General features: G+C 30.6%; 2 protein-coding genes across 3 annotated transcripts; both read right to left on the bottom strand.

The window, feature by feature from the left end:
- Positions 1 to 2,647: 2,647 nt before the first annotated feature.
- LOC113849170 (NAC domain-containing protein 89-like) lies at positions 2,648 to 7,712 on the bottom strand. Its single transcript, XM_027478868.1, has 6 exons — positions 7,401 to 7,712; positions 7,029 to 7,300; positions 5,925 to 6,074; positions 5,568 to 5,837; positions 4,867 to 5,250; positions 2,648 to 4,731 (listed from the first exon to the last, which is right to left on the bottom strand). The coding sequence occupies exons 1-6, from the start codon at positions 7,570 to 7,572 to the stop codon at positions 4,486 to 4,488; spliced, it is 1,494 nt and encodes a 497-aa protein (XP_027334669.1). The 5' UTR covers positions 7,573 to 7,712; the 3' UTR covers positions 2,648 to 4,485.
- A 3,898-nt stretch (positions 7,713 to 11,610) lies between these two features.
- On the bottom strand, positions 11,611 to 15,837 carry LOC113849286 (uncharacterized calcium-binding protein At1g02270-like). 2 transcript variants are annotated; one of them, XM_027479075.1, is made up of 11 exons: positions 15,599 to 15,837; positions 15,225 to 15,425; positions 14,993 to 15,097; positions 14,725 to 14,830; positions 14,345 to 14,565; positions 14,176 to 14,252; positions 13,972 to 14,086; positions 13,734 to 13,859; positions 13,201 to 13,311; positions 12,547 to 12,654; positions 11,611 to 12,406 (listed from the first exon to the last, which is right to left on the bottom strand). In XM_027479075.1, exons 1-11 carry the CDS (start codon positions 15,599 to 15,601, stop codon positions 12,161 to 12,163), a joined length of 1,419 nt encoding a protein of 472 aa, XP_027334876.1. In that variant the 5' UTR covers positions 15,602 to 15,837; the 3' UTR covers positions 11,611 to 12,160. The 2 variants fall into 2 exon arrangements, with proteins under 2 accessions (XP_027334876.1, XP_027334877.1); XM_027479076.1 differs by having other exon boundaries at positions 11,712 to 12,403; positions 15,599 to 15,816.
- Positions 15,838 to 19,484: the final 3,647 nt, after the last annotated feature.

Genomic DNA, 19,484 nt, shown 5'->3' with positions numbered 1-19,484 from the left:
CTTTTAGGCATTGTTTGGATATACGTAGTGAAGTGTCCGTACTAATACCGCGTAAGAAAAAGAATCTTCTTGTTCCTCACACAACCCTTGCATGGTTCACTTTCTATGATGTGGACAAAAGTTTATTTCACATATATTTTATCATTCTTTAGGTATATAAGCCGTTACGAGTCTCTATCACCAAGACTAATGACCTCATTGCAATCACTAAATATTTTATATTATATGTACTTTTTATTGAACTAATATTTAACTTGGGTAGATCAATATGGAAAATAAAGTCTTTCTTTTAATTATTTAACATAATTATGTTTATTGTAATTTAAATTTAAAATTATAAATTAAGCTGAAACAACTCCAATCAATTAATTCTAGTAGTGTAGATTATCTTATTAATATTTTTAATTAATGAAAATATAAGAGCTTTTTCTTGTAATTTGTTACGAGTTTCTATTAATGGAGCTCAACAATTATTACTTTTTAAATCAATCTAATAAATAAAAAAATTAACATGGCTAACTTTATTGTAAATAAAATCTATTCGTTTTGTAATTAAAAAATTTATTTTCATTCTTCTTTTATTTCAAATTGATTAGTTTTTAAAGTTTATTTATAAGGATTAAGAAAAGGACTAACAAATATATAAGAAAAGGAGTACATTTTAATAAAAAAAAATATTTTAACATAAATTTATGATTAAAATTAAATTAATCACTCATCTTAATTACGTTCAAAATTTCAAAATAGTTTTTATTAAAATCAATTTTACACACCCTATCGTACTTTGATTCGTGTCTTACTGTTTCGTTCTTGATCCCCAAGTTTCTTTTTTGGCCCACCAATTTCAATTCCTTGCTCTTTCAATCGACAGAAAGCAGAATCTTGTTTAGCCAATTTCTATGCTTCTTTTGCTATCTTTTGGGGGTTTGTTATGCTCCCCACTACTACCATCTGAATGATCTAGAAAAATATTTCATTCTATTCAACTTTATAGTCAATAGATAAATAAATGATTATAAAGTGATTTTTGCTGTATCTTCTTATTTATCATCATAATATTTTTATTATTTTATAAAATGAGTATCAAATTATAAAATTTATGTATTTATTATTTTAAAAATATAAAATATATTAAATACTTTCTTTATTTAATAATTAAGAAAAATATAGAAATAAATGATATAATGATTTAGAATTACTCTTATAAAATTTGAGCTTCTTTTCAAGGAAGTTAGATGAATTCAGCAGGTGAATAAATATTTATGGCAATAGACTCAATCATTCTTTCCCACTTTTATTTTTAAGGACGTGGAAATGGGTGCAAGGCCTTAGAATCCGCGTAAATGGCTTTTATGTTCTCCTTGGCTTGGGAAAATAAGAAAGTAAATAGAAAACTTAACGAAAAAAAAAGGTACATGCTGTTCAGTGTCCTAAGAAAATAAAATTGAATTTTAATTTGTTAAAAAACATAATAAAGAAACCTCTTCCTATAATTTTTAATGCATTTCAACACAATTCACAAATTAGCTTTTGAAAATCGAAAAACATAATCAATACTTTGAACTTAAAAAAAACATCTAGTTTTTTTAACTAATCCTTGTATTGTTTGAATTAACATTTTCGAGACCAATTTAGGTTGTGAATAGCTTTATTAAGGATTAAGTTAGCACAATATTTACTTTTTATGAACTAATTACGAGCTATGAATGGAGGGAAAATGATTGAAATATTAAAGTGTCTCTTTTTTTTCAAGGATTAATTTGAAGTTTTACGCTTAAAATTAAGAGAAATGAAGGATTATTTAATTAAAGAAAATAGTTCATATTTTTATTTTCATAAATAAAAGTAAATATACACAACTATTCATCGAAGAGATTACTGAGATCTACGCGCTTTTGCTTTCCACACCATTGGTCTGTACTATAATGTTGGAATGAGGCAAGAACCAAACTTTGTAACTGACAAAATAAAAGCAATGTTAACGATAAAAAACTGTCACATTAAACCTCTTCATTATTTAAAAAATAAAGAATCTTTAAGAGAAAAAAAAAAAATTATCATTTGAGGGATCTATGAGTGTAGACTTACCCATGTTAGCATGAATTTATGACACACAAAGACTTGCTCTGCACACAACTCATTGTCCATTCCATTTCCTTACAACAAAAAATCTAATCTTTTGAGTCAATTTTCTCTGTTGGTCCCCACAATCTCCAGTCATTCAATCGATCTGTCCTTAAGGTGCTTTTTCTTAATGGTAGTTTGTTATGCTCCCCACCATTTAATGTCTTCTAAAAGATAGAATCTCATTATGTCAAAGGATAAGCAAATACTATATTACTAAAGGTTCAAGATTCAGCAAAGATACAACTTGACTGGTAGTGTAAGGTTATGCCTAATTCCTGTGTTGCAAGAGCGAACCAAAAAGACTGAAAAAATAAAAATGAAAATAGAGGCAATGACTATGTGACTAATGTTTAAAGAGTTATGTCATATTGCTTCCTATCTTGATTTCCTTTACCTTTTAGCTGGTGAAATGGAGCAGGGTTGGGTTTTCAAGTCTATGTAAGTGGATTTCCTTTCTTTCTCCTTCATCTCAAAGAAGATAAAATGTGCGTGTATGCATGGCCTATTGAAGTCACATGATAAAAGGAAATATTCACACGAATATTTAGAATTTTATATTATGATTAAGCATTTCTTGTTACAACTCATATCTCCATAAAATGTCTCCTCATAACTGAAAAATTGGCCAAGACTCATTAATATTGGTCACAGAAAATTTGGTCAAAGTTGGGAACATATACAAAATACAAATGGGATCCTTAAAAAATCGTGCTTTAATGGGTTTTTAAAATGCATCTTTGATACAGCATAAACATCCTTGCCGCAGAAAACTATGTTTAACTGAGCATGATTAAGATCAAACCAGTTTTCTCACCATAATCCTTTGTTGATTTACACTATGAAGATAACTTTATTTTTCAACTTAAAACTGAAAGCTTCCTCCTCACACTCCTCTTCAGTCTCTGCAATATTCTACCAATTCTCACTGTTTCCCTTTCTATAATCAGTATATGAGAAGCTTATATATTGGAAGCTATGTTCTTGTAAGGAAAAGAGAAGTGGGGTTAGAAGGTTTCACTTCACCTGAGAAGAGCTGCTTCTGGGTCTTTGTTTTTAAGAATTTCATCATGATGAGATACATAAAGCAAAGTTCACTGTCTTAGAATGATGCAACTTGCTCCATCTTTCTTATCATAACGAAATAGTTAATACAGGAAGTGGTAGCTTTTTCCGTAGTCATTAATTCAAGAATTGCAATCTAAATGCTTTTTGTTTAGTTTAAATTTATTGTTACGACTCTATGGTTAAATTAAATTCTTTTATTACTTGAATTATCAGCTAATATAATTTTTCCTTCAGACCAGTGTAGCTGTGTAATACAAGACACTTAGAAAAGCCTCTGGTAGTTGTTCCTACGTAAGAAATTGAAGCCTTTCACACTTGGCCAGGCATTCTTCTACTGTTGCAACTTGTGTGTAGCCTACTTCAGCTTGTTTTATTGAATATATCAGACTTCTGTATCATAAAAATGCTCATTAAATAAATGATTTTGGTTAGGTTAGGTTCTACTGAATGATATTTTTCAATTAGGCGGATTCAGACATTGAACAAAAATATTTTTAGCGGACAAAAGAGTATCTTTATCTAGAACTCCAGCTAATGTTCATTTTCAATCATTTTTGTTATAATTTAGTTACAGATCTTCATTGAAAAAGAAAATGAGTTCCTGATGCTGACTACATATTGAACAACTGACCTGACACATACAAGCATATTTTGAACAGCATCAAACAGCGTAGGCTTATTCAGATATGTTGTCTGTATGACTCTACAGTCTACAATACCAACTAGTTTAGCTACAAATATGAAAGCTCATCTCACTAAAATTCAGCAAAATTCCCATAACGAGATATATTTGTTTAAGACTTAAGGTTCACATTATCAAAGATTTAAGGAGTAAACCCCTGAAGTGGTCTTCCAAATATTGCAATGTTTCCAGATTAATCCCTTAATGATTAAAAATGTCACCACATCTATCCTTACGGGGAATTAAAATGAGACGTAAAAGGACAAGATTGGTAACTTTTAGATATCCTTGAGTGACTAGTTCGGTGATAAAAAAATCCAAGGATTAATACATTGACACATATTAATCTTTATACAAACAATTTAGGCGTTCACTCCATAGTTTGATTATACAGGTATCAAGATTGCAATGCAAAATTAATGACAATGGAAAAAGCTACAAGTAGTAACCATAGATATTTCATTATGATAAGAAAGATGCAGTAAGCTTGCATCAATGAAAACTTCATGTGAACCATACACATTACATATCTTATAATGATGAAATTCCAGCACCTCGCGAGAAGGAACCATGGTACACTCACCAGCCCTTCGTACACACTACCAGTACCTCTAACATGATAATACATCCAAACTAATCACTATTAGCAACACAATCCCTATAACTACATTGACAAGATATACCGAGCGTGGTACTAGGCTTTGGCATGATGAAGGTGTCTCCAAGAAGATGAAAGAACCTTTTTTATTGACATAAGAGGATTGATGCCTTTTAGTTTGAAAATTCTCTTTCGAATTTGAATTTTGAGCATTGTTCAGATCTTTTCCTGATTCCACAACAGTCAATTCCTTCAGATCCTGCAAAACAAATCACATGGAACATGTTGTTATGACTAGTATGTTAAAATGAAATTGGCTTCAAATGAAGAGTCTGCTTATTTGGTCAGAGACACGATTCTCCAGTTTCTAGTTCGGCTGTTTGGTTTTTCTCACCTCAACATGGTGTACTGCTTTGTTTGAAACCTTTCGATGTGTTTGAGATCTTCTTGCAACAGCTCTTGCTGATATGAAGTTCTCCGATCTTGGATGATGTGGAGTTTTCCATCTTCTTAGTGTGGAAGGAGAGCTAGAAATTTCAATACAATTGATCTCTAAAGGTTTATTTCCATTCGAGTCACAAGATGATGTCTCCGCTGCCCAGTAATCATCTCGAATGACAGTGTCCTTTTTCCCTTTGTTTGCTTCATTGTTAGAAGATAGAAGATGCACGCCACCGTGGACAGAACCATGTGCTGATTTAAACATTTTTGAGACATGGTATTCACTTGAACTAGGATGTTCATTACACACTCCGGAAGTATCCACAATATTGCCGTGCTGTAATAATTTCAGAAGAAAGTAAATGGAAAAAGCCAAATTTTAAAGTGCTCCAAAAATACATCGGGAAAAACATCAAGACCAGACATTTCCCCTCAAAACAAAACATCAAAACCAACTCAAACCAGAACAGACATTTCACCCAAGTATCTTTTCAGAATCTATAGGAGAAAATCACTAAACAATGCAAAAATGTGGCAAAACAAACATCAACAGTGTACATGGTGTTAACCTGTGGAACCAATGAATAGTTCAAAAACAAATGCAGATACCCTCCCAATATCATTAGGACTTTAGTTTGTACAATATATCTTTACCATTGTAGAAACAACTTCAGCATCTGTGTCACTGCTTTCATTGAATACCCTTCTCAATGACTCTGACTGGGTAGAACTAGTGACAAAAGCATGCTTGCTTTCTTCACTTGTAAAATTTTCATGAGCCCAAATTGAATTAAAGAAATCATCTTCTTCTTCAGTAGTTTCAAATGGAGTTTGCATATCAAGTTGTACTGGGGGGGAGAATAGCGGTGTCTGATGTATTTCATCAAAGATTCTTTCCATATTTATGTCAGGGAAAGCACCTAGCTGAGACAAATATCAAACAAGTATCAGTTCTAAGCAGGTTTTAGAAGCAAAAGTGTAAATGTGTTTATCAAGGATGCTTCTTCTTACAGGTGAAAATTCTTCTTCTGATGCCCAATTTTCACGGTCAGAAGAGGCCATGTGTCTACTGGACTCTCCTTGATCATAGATCAGTGCATTGGTTCCCCCTTCAGAATTTTTTTCTGGTTTCTTAATCAAGCGACATAAAACAAAAGTCCTCTGGAAAGTTTTGAGGATAATCAAGATTTATTTGATTTATTTCAAAACAATTTCACAGATAACAGGAAATCAGAAAAAAAAAAAAAAAAAAAAAGTTTTTAAAAGCAAACAACAGTAAACAACCCGACCCTTATTTCCTGAACAGCTGTATGCGCAGCAAAAACTTAAAAAGAATGACATGGTGGTATGGGCATGCAGCAAAATAACATTTATTTTCTCAATAGAAGTTATGTAGCAGAAATTGACAGTCTATGACGAAAACTGATGATGAATATTGAGTACGTTCAGGTAAAAAACTTAAATACTGATTTAATGAAAGTTCGTTATGTGAGAACTTACTTTATCCGGGAACTCATTGGAATAAACTAAAAAGAAAAAAGAGCTTATTTTGATAAGTTTCCTAGTAAATTTTATCGAAATAAGTTAAAATAAAAAATTCACAAGATTCTAAACCACTTTTATAAGCTCAAATAAACTTTTCCCGATGCTCCTTTGTCATCAAGGAAGGCCAAATTGTGACAACTGGTTCATGAACAGAGTATGACAGGACAAAACAAAACAAAGGATTCAACCAAAGGATCCAATAACGTTCTACCATCAGAACATTCAATCCAATAGGAAAGGAAATAATATCAAAGCCAGAAAAGTTACATACTATAGCAACAAAAAATATAGTATGAAGGAGGCGCAGAACTAATGGTCATGGAAATAATTTATGACTCAAGTTATTTTTAACTTGATCAATAATAACCTTGTTGATATCTGATCAAAATAAGCTCTTTTTACCTTATCTCAATAAATTCCGTGATCAAATTTATGATATAAATCATCCTGCTTGATCAAATTTATTCAATAAGAACGTATTAAATAAACATTTAATTAAGCTGTTTACCCAAACACATCCAAAGATGATTACCAATTAGTGTTAAAGTTTCTTGAACAAAAGAAAAAAACCTGGCTTTCAGGAAAGTTAACAGCACGACGATATTCATGAATAACCCAGTTGGACTTGACACCACCAGGGACACGACCATTATGGAAAACAAGAGTCTTCTTGAACCCAATGATATTGTTGGTTCCCCTAGTCTTAATCTGACGGTCTTTTCCAGTGGATTTCCAAAAGCCACGTTTCGTAGTCCTGTTAAATCTTTTACTATTTGAATACTTGTAATCAATAGGACTGAAGAAAAACCATTCTGGGTCTTCGGATTTTATCACTGATTTTGCTGATGAAACAAAAAAAAAGAGAATCAAACAACATTGAAACAAAGGCAAGAACAAGAAAAGTTACAATTTTTTATTGCATGATGATGAAGGGTACATTACCTGGTACGTCCCAAGGTTCCACCTTGCAAAGGTCGATCTCAGGAATGATGTGGACAGGGAAATCATCATGCAACAACTTGTGTTTGAGGTAAAACTCTACAAGCTCTTCATCTGTGGGACGGAATCTGAATCCTACAGGCACACAATCCAGCATGGAAACAATGTTTGCCATTGCTTTTGCTATGTTCAACACTACACCAATTAACTAACTAGTGTGCTTGTAGTTTGCAATTGAGAAAGAAAGGATGAATGAGAATGAGGAATGTGTTAAGAAGACTGAAGGAATAAAGAAAGGAAAGAGAGAGTGCGTGTTGTGTGATTGGCTAATGAGAGTGAATCTGAATTTGTAATGCAAAGGCAAAGGCATTGACTGACTTTGAAAGTTTACAAGAGTCTCCTCCTTTCAGCTTAGCTCAGAAGTTATCGCCAAGGACAAAAGACATACGAATATGTCGTTTATATCCTCCTCTTTTTTCTTTTTATCTTCACTGTATTTAAAACAATTTAGTGAATAAATTAATTATAAGTTCAAAACTAACCCATAATTAAAAAGTTGGTTAGAGATTATATCAAGAAAGGATATATTCAAGTATATATATATATATATATATATATATATATATATATATATATATATATATATGCATGCATGAACATGATCTTCTTATTAATTTAAAAATTCTTACATTTAACAAGTTATAATTTATTACTTAATTATCAGTCTAAAAATTCTTACACTCAATTTAAATATTTTATTTAATTTATATCTAACTAGTTATAATTTATTACTTCGTTAATTATTAAATGTAAGTTAAATAAAAATTTTAAATTAAATATAAGAGTTTTTAAATTTATACTAATGTTAAAAAATTATTTTTCATATTATTTTATTTATTTTAAATCATAATTACATTATTTGCATTAATTATTTTTTTTCACAGAATGCAAGACAATAAATTGCTTTAAGCCATAAATATGCCTTTTGCTTGACCTATAATTGAAGTGTGGGTAAGCTAAAGCAGCAGGTAGTATAGGAGGCATGTCTGGATACGTAGCAAAGTGTCTGAACTAATACTGCCGCGTAGGAATAAGAATCTTCTTTCTGTCACAACTCGCCAGTCACTTCCACTCAAACTCAAATGGATTTAAGGTTATTTAACTTTTTGTTTTTACAAAATACTAACAATTATCTTTAAGATAATGGTTAAAAAATTTAAAAGAGTAATAATATATTTATGTTCATAATTTTTAACATTTTCTAATGAAACAATTTAATTTATAAAAATTCTTCAATTATTACTTTCAAAATATTGGTGGGCAGGAGGTTATAAATGTTATGAGTCAATGTAATTGAAGATTAATGACTATATATTAATTAATTATGGGATTTGCTTGAAATACTCGACTATAGAGCATTTGATCTGGATATTTACCTTCTTTGAACTATGTTGACAAAAAACAAACCTCATTTGCACAAAGGACTAACTTTCGAGAATAAAATAAAGAGTTATAATAAAATAATTAAGATTATATTGAATAAATGTGTATGTAATAAATTATTATGTAATGATTAAAATCTAACTATTTAATATTTCAATTAGTGGTTATTCTATTTATAACATCCTCTAGTACACTGTTATTTTTCCCTGATGCAGAATTGTTAATAAATTTCAAATCAAACTAAGGAGGCAAAATAGGTAATATGTGGTTAATTAGATGAAATGTGATAAAATTCTTTGGCAAGTGTACCAAATCGTTGAAGTTACAAAGATTATCGTCTGCAGGGATAAGTGTTAAGTATCAAACCACTAGAATATAACTAGTTGGGTAACCAAAAACAAAGTATATATAATAGTACGAAATTAAACACAACAGAATTGTAAAACTGAAAGTAAAGGTGCTGAAATTAAAATTAATAAATGGACAAAAACAAAATTTAATTCAGAAAATAATTAACAGGACTGCAGAATGTAAATAACTCAAGTAGAGAAAATGATTTTTTACAAAGATTAATAAATGGGTTAAGTTTAGAATCTCTTATCCCTTTCTCCTTACTTAAAATATACTTGTAACTCAAAATATAGTCAATCTAATGGTCAGGTTATCTAAATTATCTAACTCCAATCTCTTGGCAATTGGTTCTAAAACGACTTTTAATCTTCTAATTCCTTAGGTAAACTAAAAACGTTCAACATTAAGGATAAAACTTATATGACCACATTATCATAAATTTCTATTCCTAGACAATTCATAATAAGCATTTTAACTCCAATCTAAGAAAGTCCACAACTTTCCAGCAATGAAATCCTTTTCATCAACCTCATTCACATAGAACAGCGAAACATTAAGTTCAGAATTAAAAAGTTAGATTAAAGCTTCTATTTTGAGTCACATACAATGCTTAATTCATTGCAATGAATAAAGGTATAAGTTCATCTTTACTCAACCCCAAGAGATTTAACAAAACGTAATGGAAATAAAAAGAAACAAACTAAAATATATTGAAAAGATAAGAGTCATATTCAACAGATAAACTTATAGCAAATAGAAATGAAAAAGCTACTGTTTCATTACAAAGTAAAGAAGAACGAAGAAAGGATATTCATATCTTTCATCTAAATCCTAGTAATGAAAGGAAAGGAATGACCTAGCCAATATTCCCTGAAGAGAAATGTTAGAAAACCTAAAAATTCTATCTTGAAAAACACAAAAAGACCAAAAATAAAAAGTTTCAAGATGCTGTCTTTTTCAGAAAATTATGCTTTTTATAAGTTCTATCAGTATCGTATCCCCACACTCGAAAGTTCATGTCTCCACAAAGTGTGTCTTGCAGTACTTAACTTTCGCTCTTTAATTCAATTGCCACTTTTTGTTTAATTTTCTTCAAAAATTCAATTGCCAACATCAGAATATGAATAATCTATTTAAATTTTCTAGTACTTGGAACATTTTATCGAATTTTTCAATTAATTGCATTAACTTATGATTTAAATCCAATAAAATATGTCAAAAATCTTTAATTTTCTAGATGAGTTAGTGACTCATCAAAATGCAGAGAGCCAATAATTTGATTTGTGACTTATTATTATTTAACTTTGATCCCCAAGATTTTTCCTTGGCCCACTATTTCAATTCTTTGCCCTTTTAGTATCTTTTGGTGGTTTGTTATGCTCCCCACTATGATCTAAAAATGAACTCATAATGTCTGACTTATAGTCAATAGATAAAATATGATGATCATAAAGGGAGCTTCTTTTCAAGATTTTTGAGCATGCTAACTTCCAAGTGGTGATGGCATTCATGAACTCAACAATTATAGATAGTAACTGATTAAACAATTAAGAGAAAAGTTTAGTATAGTATCTTAGTACTTTTATGCTAAATTAAAAAATTAATGTAATCATTAAGATAAACCTTTAATTTAATTAAAAAAGAATGTTATCAGCACTTCAAAATTATCACCCATATTTCGTTCAAGAATTAATGCAATGGACTCTCACTCTTTCTGTATTTATACTTTCTGGGCCTAGAGAATGGGGGAAAGGTCTTAAAGTTCTTATAAATGGCTTTCCATTATACGGTGTGAGTTGTTGACCAAAAACAAATGTCCAATACAAGCAGGTTTATGTATAGTAAAAAAAATGCACGATTCAAAACATGTAATGATAAGAGTATTTTTTTTTGTTAGCTCTTAAAAAGAAATAAATAATGGTTGATCACTAATTGATAAACTTGCGAAGATTTATATTATTCATATATTGTTTATAAAAAACTTTATGTTTACTTTTTTTATCAGATCAATCATCTCTTGTTATATTTCTCTCTTTTATCTTTATATTTTCCTTTATTATATATTCAAATTTGTACACATACAATTTTCTCATACGTAAATCATCAAATGAAAATATTTATTGTCACTCTCAAATGTTTATTATCACTCCTTATTTAATTTTTAACTTAAATAATAATATTATTAATTTAATTAACCAATACAAAATATTTTATTTTAAAAGAGTTACAATAGACACGCCCGACCTTTATAAATAAAATGAATTTTATATAACAAATGCATGATAGAGTGGAAGTTTAAATAATCTACTCTAAATATAAAATAAAGTCTAGCATTTTTTTTACCACCTAATATACCTATCTTCTCTTCTATATTATTATGTATGTTTAAGAAAAAATTACAAATGTTTATTAATATAAGACCACAATCAAACAAATTCTTATAAATTTATACATAGATACTTAAAATATTATAAGACATAAAATTACTCTTCCATATAATGGTTAACAATACACGTTGGTAGTTGGATTAGGTGCAGCCTAACTATGAATAGGATGCTGGGTTAAATCAACTATGTGGGTCATAGACCTTTTCCCCCTCTTTCCAACTCTCTAGATCCAAACAATGAGTGAAGGAGATAATATACACATCCATTTCTTACATTGCAAAAATATCTCTACACTGTTATCCCATCACCAGAAAAAACATGGCCAGGGCTTACCAAAACTGAGTACACCATACACTACTTTTGACTCCACACAGTGCATATACAAGACAGATTAATGGAATAACATGTTTGGTATGGGTATGGGACTATAAATGAAAGTGAAAAATGATCACTTTTGTTTACACCTATACCAAACTTATCCTAAAATTGAATATTTTCTGTAGGCTATACCTCAATATTTCAACAATTTTTTTGGTTAATTCTAATAGGGTCTAAAATAATACTATTACTGCCACGAAGTAGCTAGCTACAGTTTTGTGACCCTGAACATCTCATCCTTGCTGGTGAAAACACAGCTGTGAGTTTAGCATGATCAGAAAGAGAGTAATCTTCTGGCCACAGTCCTTTCTCCACTTCACGTGGATACAACATTGCATTATTCACCTTAAAACCGATGGCTTCATGATCCGGCTCAGTATTAGCATCCTCCATACACCCATTGAAATTTTCCAACACATGCTCCAGACATGTTGAACTCCAAATCTTCTGCTGCAAGGTCAATTACTAATGATCTTTAACAAAACTTTTAACATTCATGCACACTGCATTAGGCACACGCAAGTGCATGCATATTTGTAGATTTCAACAAGAAAAAGTTAAACATGACGATGATGACATGTACAATGTACCTTGAATTCTTCAAAGTCAATGACACCATTTCCATCAACGTCTGCTTGATTCCATAGATCTTGCAACTGTTGAAAGCATAGTCCATAAGGCACTCCAATCAACTTTACCTGCAAAAAGTTAGGATGTAAAGTCTATTGCGACCTTTTCTATTGTTACATAGGAGATGCAAACACCTAAGTAGGGAGTAAAGAAGGGGATGTCATGAAAGTTTGGGCCTTCAACGTTGCACCCAAGTCAGAGTAGTATCTGGTTTCTTCAAATTTTGGTAGAATTGATGTTGAAAGAATTGAGCTGAAAAAAACTAAGTTCTGTATTTGGAGATAACATTTTAAAAGATGAGTTTAAAAGAATTGATTTTGTTTGGATGGTAAGGTAGAATCACTTTTGAAGCATGAATATGGATATTAGTTTGTGAGTTTTATATCCAGAACAAATCTAATCCACAAAACAAAATAAAAGTTTTCACTTTTACAATTTTTTTTGCCCAATGCAAAAATGCTTTTACAACTTCAAATATGATCCAAACAAACCACAACACACACAGCACATGGAATTTCATCCCACAATGGGAATTCTGAAGGTAACAAGTTACAAGCTGGTGGCCTATTGCCATTAGAATTTTATATCATCACATATTAACAGGTAACGAGTACCTGACGGAGTGCTTCAGAGAAACTAAAATACGTCACAGAATCAGCATAGTTATCACCCTTCAGAAAGGCAAACGCATCATCTTCAGATAATGATGCTTTTCGTAACTGGAACTGAAATCCAAAAGAAAATAAAGTAAGAAATATAGAGTATCAGATGCAAAACTAAAATGGTCATGCATATATGCATATATATTCTCAATACTTCTTAACAAAAAAGGAGTCTTGTGATTATGAAGGTCCACAAAACTCAAAGCGTCCATCAGCATTGTTTACTAAGCTTCTAAGCAGAAATGTTATATCTCTAACAATATCCTCACATTGATCCTCCTAATACCTTACAAAAAAGTATTATAAATGAAAAAATAAATACATTCAATGTATTGCAAACCTATTAGTCATTCAATATTTTCTTTATTTAGTAAATAGGAGGATTAGTAGGAATATTTTGTAGGAAGATTTAGAATTATTGTTTATCTTTTAGGAATAATACAAAAAGAGCCAAAACTATATTACACTAAGTGAGTGACACTCACTTTTAGTATGCTAAATACAGCTTCAGCCCAACTTGTCTTCAAGGGTTTACGTGATTGGTTAGGATTGCAAAGCCAAATAAAGTCAACACCACAGATATTTCCTCTATGATTCCGGTGACTTACCCACTGCAGGACAAATGGGAACATAAAAATTCGAGCAAAACAAAAATCTATTAACAGTAGGCTTTTAGTACCAAGAAAGCAAATGTACAATTTTATCTAATAATGGGATATTTACCTTGTGGGCATCTGCATAACTATCACTGTATTGATTGGCAATATCATATGATGATACAAACCCCTGTGACCTAAGGAACTTGTATACATGCCCGCGCTTGCTTCCGTTCCAATCACTGCTTTAGATAGAACATGAAGTCCACCCTATAAGGACATGTATTCCAGTAGAAACACCATCACAGGAAAAATCAAACAATAAACTCACCCACAAAGTATAATAGGAATAGGTTTGAGCCTGTTTTCTCTCTGATACAATTCTACATATTGCAATATTTGGTAAACCTACAAGAAGGCAAATGAAAGTCTAGTTTAAGGATTGAAAGCAAGTTAGCTACAAAAATCACAAATGAATTTAAATTGCTGGGTTCACATACCTGATTCAATCTCACTACAGATAGACTTGAATCATGAGGAAATAACAAATGAGTGTTCACAATCAGAAACTCTTGGTGAAAACTGCCTTTTTGGTTTTGTACAAAGGGGGCAACTGATTGAACATGTAACAACTGAGCAACACGATCACCAAAATCATTAAAATACAACTCCCTATAATTCACAACTCTTAGATGTTCTTTATGTATAGCAGTAAGAAGACCTGCATAATACATGTGAGATTTTGAGCCATAGAGCAAGAAAAATCCTCGGAAAAGCATATTATATTTTAGATTATGGAAAATAAATAAATGCATGAAACAATCCTACAGAAGCACTAACCACTAGTAACTGTAAGCAATTAAACACTGCAAACACTTACCATCTCCACGGTTATTGGTTCGAGCAAGCTTGAAGAGATGGTATCCAGCATCCCCAAGTCTCTCCTCATACATGTGAACAAGTTCTTCATTTCCAACCCAAAATTCCTAAACGCAAAACAAACATCATAGTTTAGAAAGAGTTACAGTTTCTTGGGAGAGAATCAGTGATCCGTGTGTTGATATATTCACTACCAAAGATATATATACATGTTCACAAGAGACAATGCACTCTCTCCATCACCAAAGAGAAAGGAGAGAAATTCCTACCTGGAGGCACATAATTGAAGATGATTCAGAAATCAAAGAATCCAGAATCCTTTCATTCCTGGCCAACCAGAATGATCTGAAGTCACTTTCTCTTAGGCCCTGGTTCTGCTTACAACAAAATACAACAAATTCAGAGTGAAGCCTTACAAAACACACAATTTGAGACTACTCTTCACGTAACAGGAATTGCAGGAACATAACAAAACCAAGGGAAAAGAGTACAAGACAAGACCTGTGGATCAATCCGTTTGTAAATTGGAGCCAGAATGTTGAAAGTGGTGAATGAAACACAGAAAGGGTCTCCATCCACCTCTACCATTGATGAGAAACACCCACTTTTGTTAACTCTGGAAAGATCTCCATCACCGTTGATAACGTTATGAGAAGAACCGTTCCCTCTTCTCAAATTGAACTTAGAACCTGCAGCTACCACCTGAAATTCCACTCGTATAAATTAGTAACCCCCACCAAAATTCAAAATTTCCCACCTTTTCCCCAATCAACACCACCAACACGCAAAAAAAAATTCAAATCAAATCAGAGAAAGGAAAAGACCATTTTCAGCACAAACTAAACTATATGAATTTTGAAGAGAGAATGACCTACCATTCTCAAAATCCTCGCCACAGTAAAAAAAAACGGGTCAGAAACAACGTAAATTTATGTGCTTTGTGATGGAATATGAAATGGGTAAGGGATGATATCAGTGAATTGCATGAAATGTAGCTTCTTCTATTCTATCTCTTCTTTTCGTTTTGGCACCGCCCTTTTTGGGCTTGTGGTGAGTAATTATTATATATCTAGCGAGTGTGGCAAATGCAAATTGCAAATTGCAAATTGCAAAATGCAAAATGCAAATGGAACAAGGAGACAAGACAAGACAGTAGAAGATGGGGTTTCAGCGTTACAGCAGTGTGCTCGCTCATAGGTGATGACGCTTCAAAATGGAATCTTTCTGTAGTTATAGTTGGGGCCACACTTCACTTTATCTAGCAACACGTATTCATGATCACTCACTGACCTCAAAATAACGAGAACTTTCCCAATTGGGATTCACCCTTTTTATCAAGTTAAAATTAACTATGATTTTTTCAAATTTTAAAATTTAAAATGTACGATTCAAATTTCGGGTTAATGGGTAGAGTCTGAGTTTTATTGAAATGCAGCTGTATTAGATATTAAGGAAAAAAAATTTATCACTTATAATAATCTTAATTTTAACATATTATTTTTTATAAAAGATATTTATAATATAAAAATATATAATTTTAAAAAGTAGCTTAAGATTTAGTTAGTTAATAATATAACCATCAGTTTCAGTTTAAGGTTATTAATTGGTATTTTATCTTAATCCACTCGAAGTAACTGTCTTCACCCGCACGTCAAGGCTGTAGTCTGCGTAGGAAACTAGGTTGGGTGGGTTGAATGTAACGTTAGGGTTAAGTTAACCCTAACCGTAGAAGGTCTTCTTTCAATGTCTCAATTTTTTTATATAGATAAATATAATTGATTAGCATGCTTAATAATAAAGCTAACAATGAATTAAAAAATTATATTATAAGTATTTATAATTTCATTGTGTTTTTTATTTTTTATAATTTTAAAATTTTTAACTGAGTCCTTATAGTTTTAAAAATTTATAATCAAGTCTTTAAAAGTTAATGTTGATAAACTTTCATTGAATATTACCATCAAAATAATTTTTATATTTTACATGCACATCTCATATGAAATGTTGATGAAACTTTCTTTCTTTCTCCTTTATTCTTTTTTTTTTTTTTGGTCCTTTCGAGCTACAATAATGTCTTTTCAATATCTTTTTTTTTTTAAATTGATCTAATAAACACCTAAATATACCCTTTCTTAACTTTTAATGAAAGTAAAAATATTTGTACTTTTGCTTTATTTCTAGTTGGTTTATTGAGATTGTACTCTATACATGAGACTTTAATCATCAATCATGCGAAAATTTATGTTTACCAACAATTTTTTTTTAATTAAACTGCATCTAAATTTGACCACATATGCACATGTTCGGCCTCTATATGACCTTTTAACCATCGTCAATAAAATTTTAACTTAATAATTGTTCTCTTAAATTTAATAGTCTTTTAGCAATATCATTGGATAAAAATTACAAATTAAAATGAATAAAATTTGCATAAATAATAATGTCTTATTATATATTATGCAGTCTTTCCCATAACATAAAAAGTTAACAATTTTTTTCTCGCCTTAATCACTGCCAAAAACTATGATAGTAGCTTGATTATGATTGAAAACGAAAGCATTATATGTACCCTTGGGTTTGTTTAAATAATATTTTAAAAATATTAATAATAAATGAGTTGAAAGTTTTTTAGCCCATAGATTACTGCAAGAGGTGGAATTGAAAATAATGTCATCCATCTCCATCATATGCCATAATAGTTATCTTACAGTACATAAAATTGAAGGCTAAAAATACCATCAGGAGCATAAATGCATGACAATGATATGTACAATCCTCACATCAAAGAAATCAAAATGACTAATCTTTACTCCATTGATTTTGCCTTTGAAAAGGTTGCTCGAACAACTATTGGAACATCGTATAACCACATTTTTAGTCTATGTAATATGAAGTGACAACAAAAATATGTATTAAAAAACATTATTCAATCTATCAACATGCATTTTTTCCCGTAACCAAAAGAGTTGCATCTTTTTCTTTGTTTTAATTGCTATACGCATACACATTATTTTACATCCCGCAAATAAAGGAATATTATAAGCTACACTAACGCAAGTCAAATAGTTTTTTAATCTTCCCTTTCTGATCCTTCTTTTTATTATTATTTAAAGTACAAATTCGGGAATAAACCTTGTTCATACGAGTTGTATAAAGTAAACCAATTAATAATTTATACATCATTATTTTATATTAAACAATTACATAATTAGTTGATTGGGTTATAATTTATATTTTATAGAAGTTGTGTTAATACCTACACAAGTCTCGATCTAAAGGAACGCGGAATGAAGTACAAATTGAAAATGTCGGTGTTATATATACACAGCAACGTACCAACCTCTTGCGTGAAGAATTAAAATAGGTATACAACATAACTCAAATAATGAACCCCAATGACATGATATACTCAATTGACTATAAGTTGTGGCTCACCCGTGAACAAGCACTATAAATATGTCTTTGGTGATACATTATATATGAATCTGTTTTAGAGTGCTGTTATTGTGTTGGTGTAATATTTACTTGAGGGTATGAATATCTTCATAGATATTGTTATTATTTATTCACAATGGATTGGACAGTCTTATCTTCCTTGATTTTCTGTGATGAATTTTGTTGGAATTGTACTTTATCAAAGGGAGAATCATTAAATTATTGATTAAAATTTATTAAAAGTTATAAAAGTATTAAGACTTGCTAAACTAGGAATAAAATTTACATAATTTTGTTTTTTTTAATAAATTTAAACTAAAAAATATTATTTAAAAAATATGTTATATGGTGTATTTTTAAGATTTTTCTTACCAAAGTTTTGGCACAACATTAGTAACCTCATCATTTATTTTCTATCAAACTCTTGCTAGTTGATTATAAACTCCACCCATCCTATGAAGTGGTGTTCCGAAATTGAATATGGAAATCTCATGTGTCGGTCAATAATCAGCCTTCATATATCGTGATCCAAACAGATCTACAAAAGATGAAGTGAACTTACAAGTCTCAGCAACTTGATATTTTTTTTAGTGTATCCGTGAACACAGGATTATTGATTCTTAAACGTGTGGGCCTAACTAAGGGCAAGCTTTTGTATCACATCGTAATGCTTTAAAGTTGTTTTTGATAAGATCCTTCATCATTCTTCTACTTTTAAGGCAGGGTTATAAAGAATAAGGGCATTGGGACCAATCAAAACCACGTTTAAATGAAAAACTTGTGTTTGTAAGTGGAAATTGAAAATCATGTTAATATGGTTGGCAACTTTTAAGCAAAAATTGATTTTGCATCAAATTTATGATCTTGTTGCATGATTGCGAAAGCCACATTTTGCATCACTTCTTGCAATTTTGTAGAAAACTACTTACTTTAACCCCTATTTACATATTTTATATTAATAATTATATATTAAAAAGTGATTTTTATTAGCTCTATCGATACAATAATTATTGTATAAAAACAGCCATTTAAATGTTTATATATATAAATCAATGTCCTCAAATATTTTCAGTTAATAATTTTACTTTATTAAGTGCTTCTAAAAGTGATTCTAAAATCTGATTAGTTTTACATATTTTGTTTCCTCTAAGAAAGCTTACCCAAACATGTTAACATTTCAATAGTAACCATTCGAACGTCCCCTCGTTTATTTTAAATTTTAATAGAATTGTTATTGAAAACCTAACATTAAAACTTAAAAAAAGATTACGGTAAAATTAATTTGCATTAAAAATATATTAAAAAATTCTAGAAAAAGTTATTTGA

This window comes from Abrus precatorius, unplaced genomic scaffold (assembly GCF_003935025.1).
Source record: "Abrus precatorius isolate BTA unplaced genomic scaffold, Abrus_2018 Scaffold9, whole genome shotgun sequence".
NCBI classification, from domain to species: Eukaryota; Viridiplantae; Streptophyta; class Magnoliopsida; order Fabales; family Fabaceae; genus Abrus; species Abrus precatorius.
Note: the sequence above shows the minus strand (reverse complement) of the source record. Positions and strands in the feature narration are given on the sequence as shown.

Excerpts from the sequence above, each read along its gene's own strand:
- LOC113849170 (XM_027478868.1), bottom strand. The coding sequence starts at position 7,572 with ATGGCAAACATTGTTTCCATGCTGGATTGTGTGCCTGTAGGATTCAGA. Across the intron at positions 7,301-7,400 it reads GGAACCTTGGGACGTACCAG|CAAAATCAGTGATAAAATCC; the intron begins GTAATGTACCCT and ends TTGTTTCATCAG. Across the intron at positions 5,838-5,924 it reads CAGAAGAAGAATTTTCACCT|CTAGGTGCTTTCCCTGACAT; the intron begins GTAAGAAGAAGC and ends TATTTGTCTCAG.
- LOC113849286 (XM_027479075.1), bottom strand. Across the intron at positions 15,098-15,224 it reads ACAAACGGATTGATCCACAG|AACCAGGGCCTAAGAGAAAG; the intron begins GTCTTGTCTTGT and ends TGTTGTAAGCAG. Across the intron at positions 12,655-13,200 it reads TCTCTGAAGCACTCCGTCAG|GTAAAGTTGATTGGAGTGCC; the intron begins GTACTCGTTACC and ends AACTTTTTGCAG.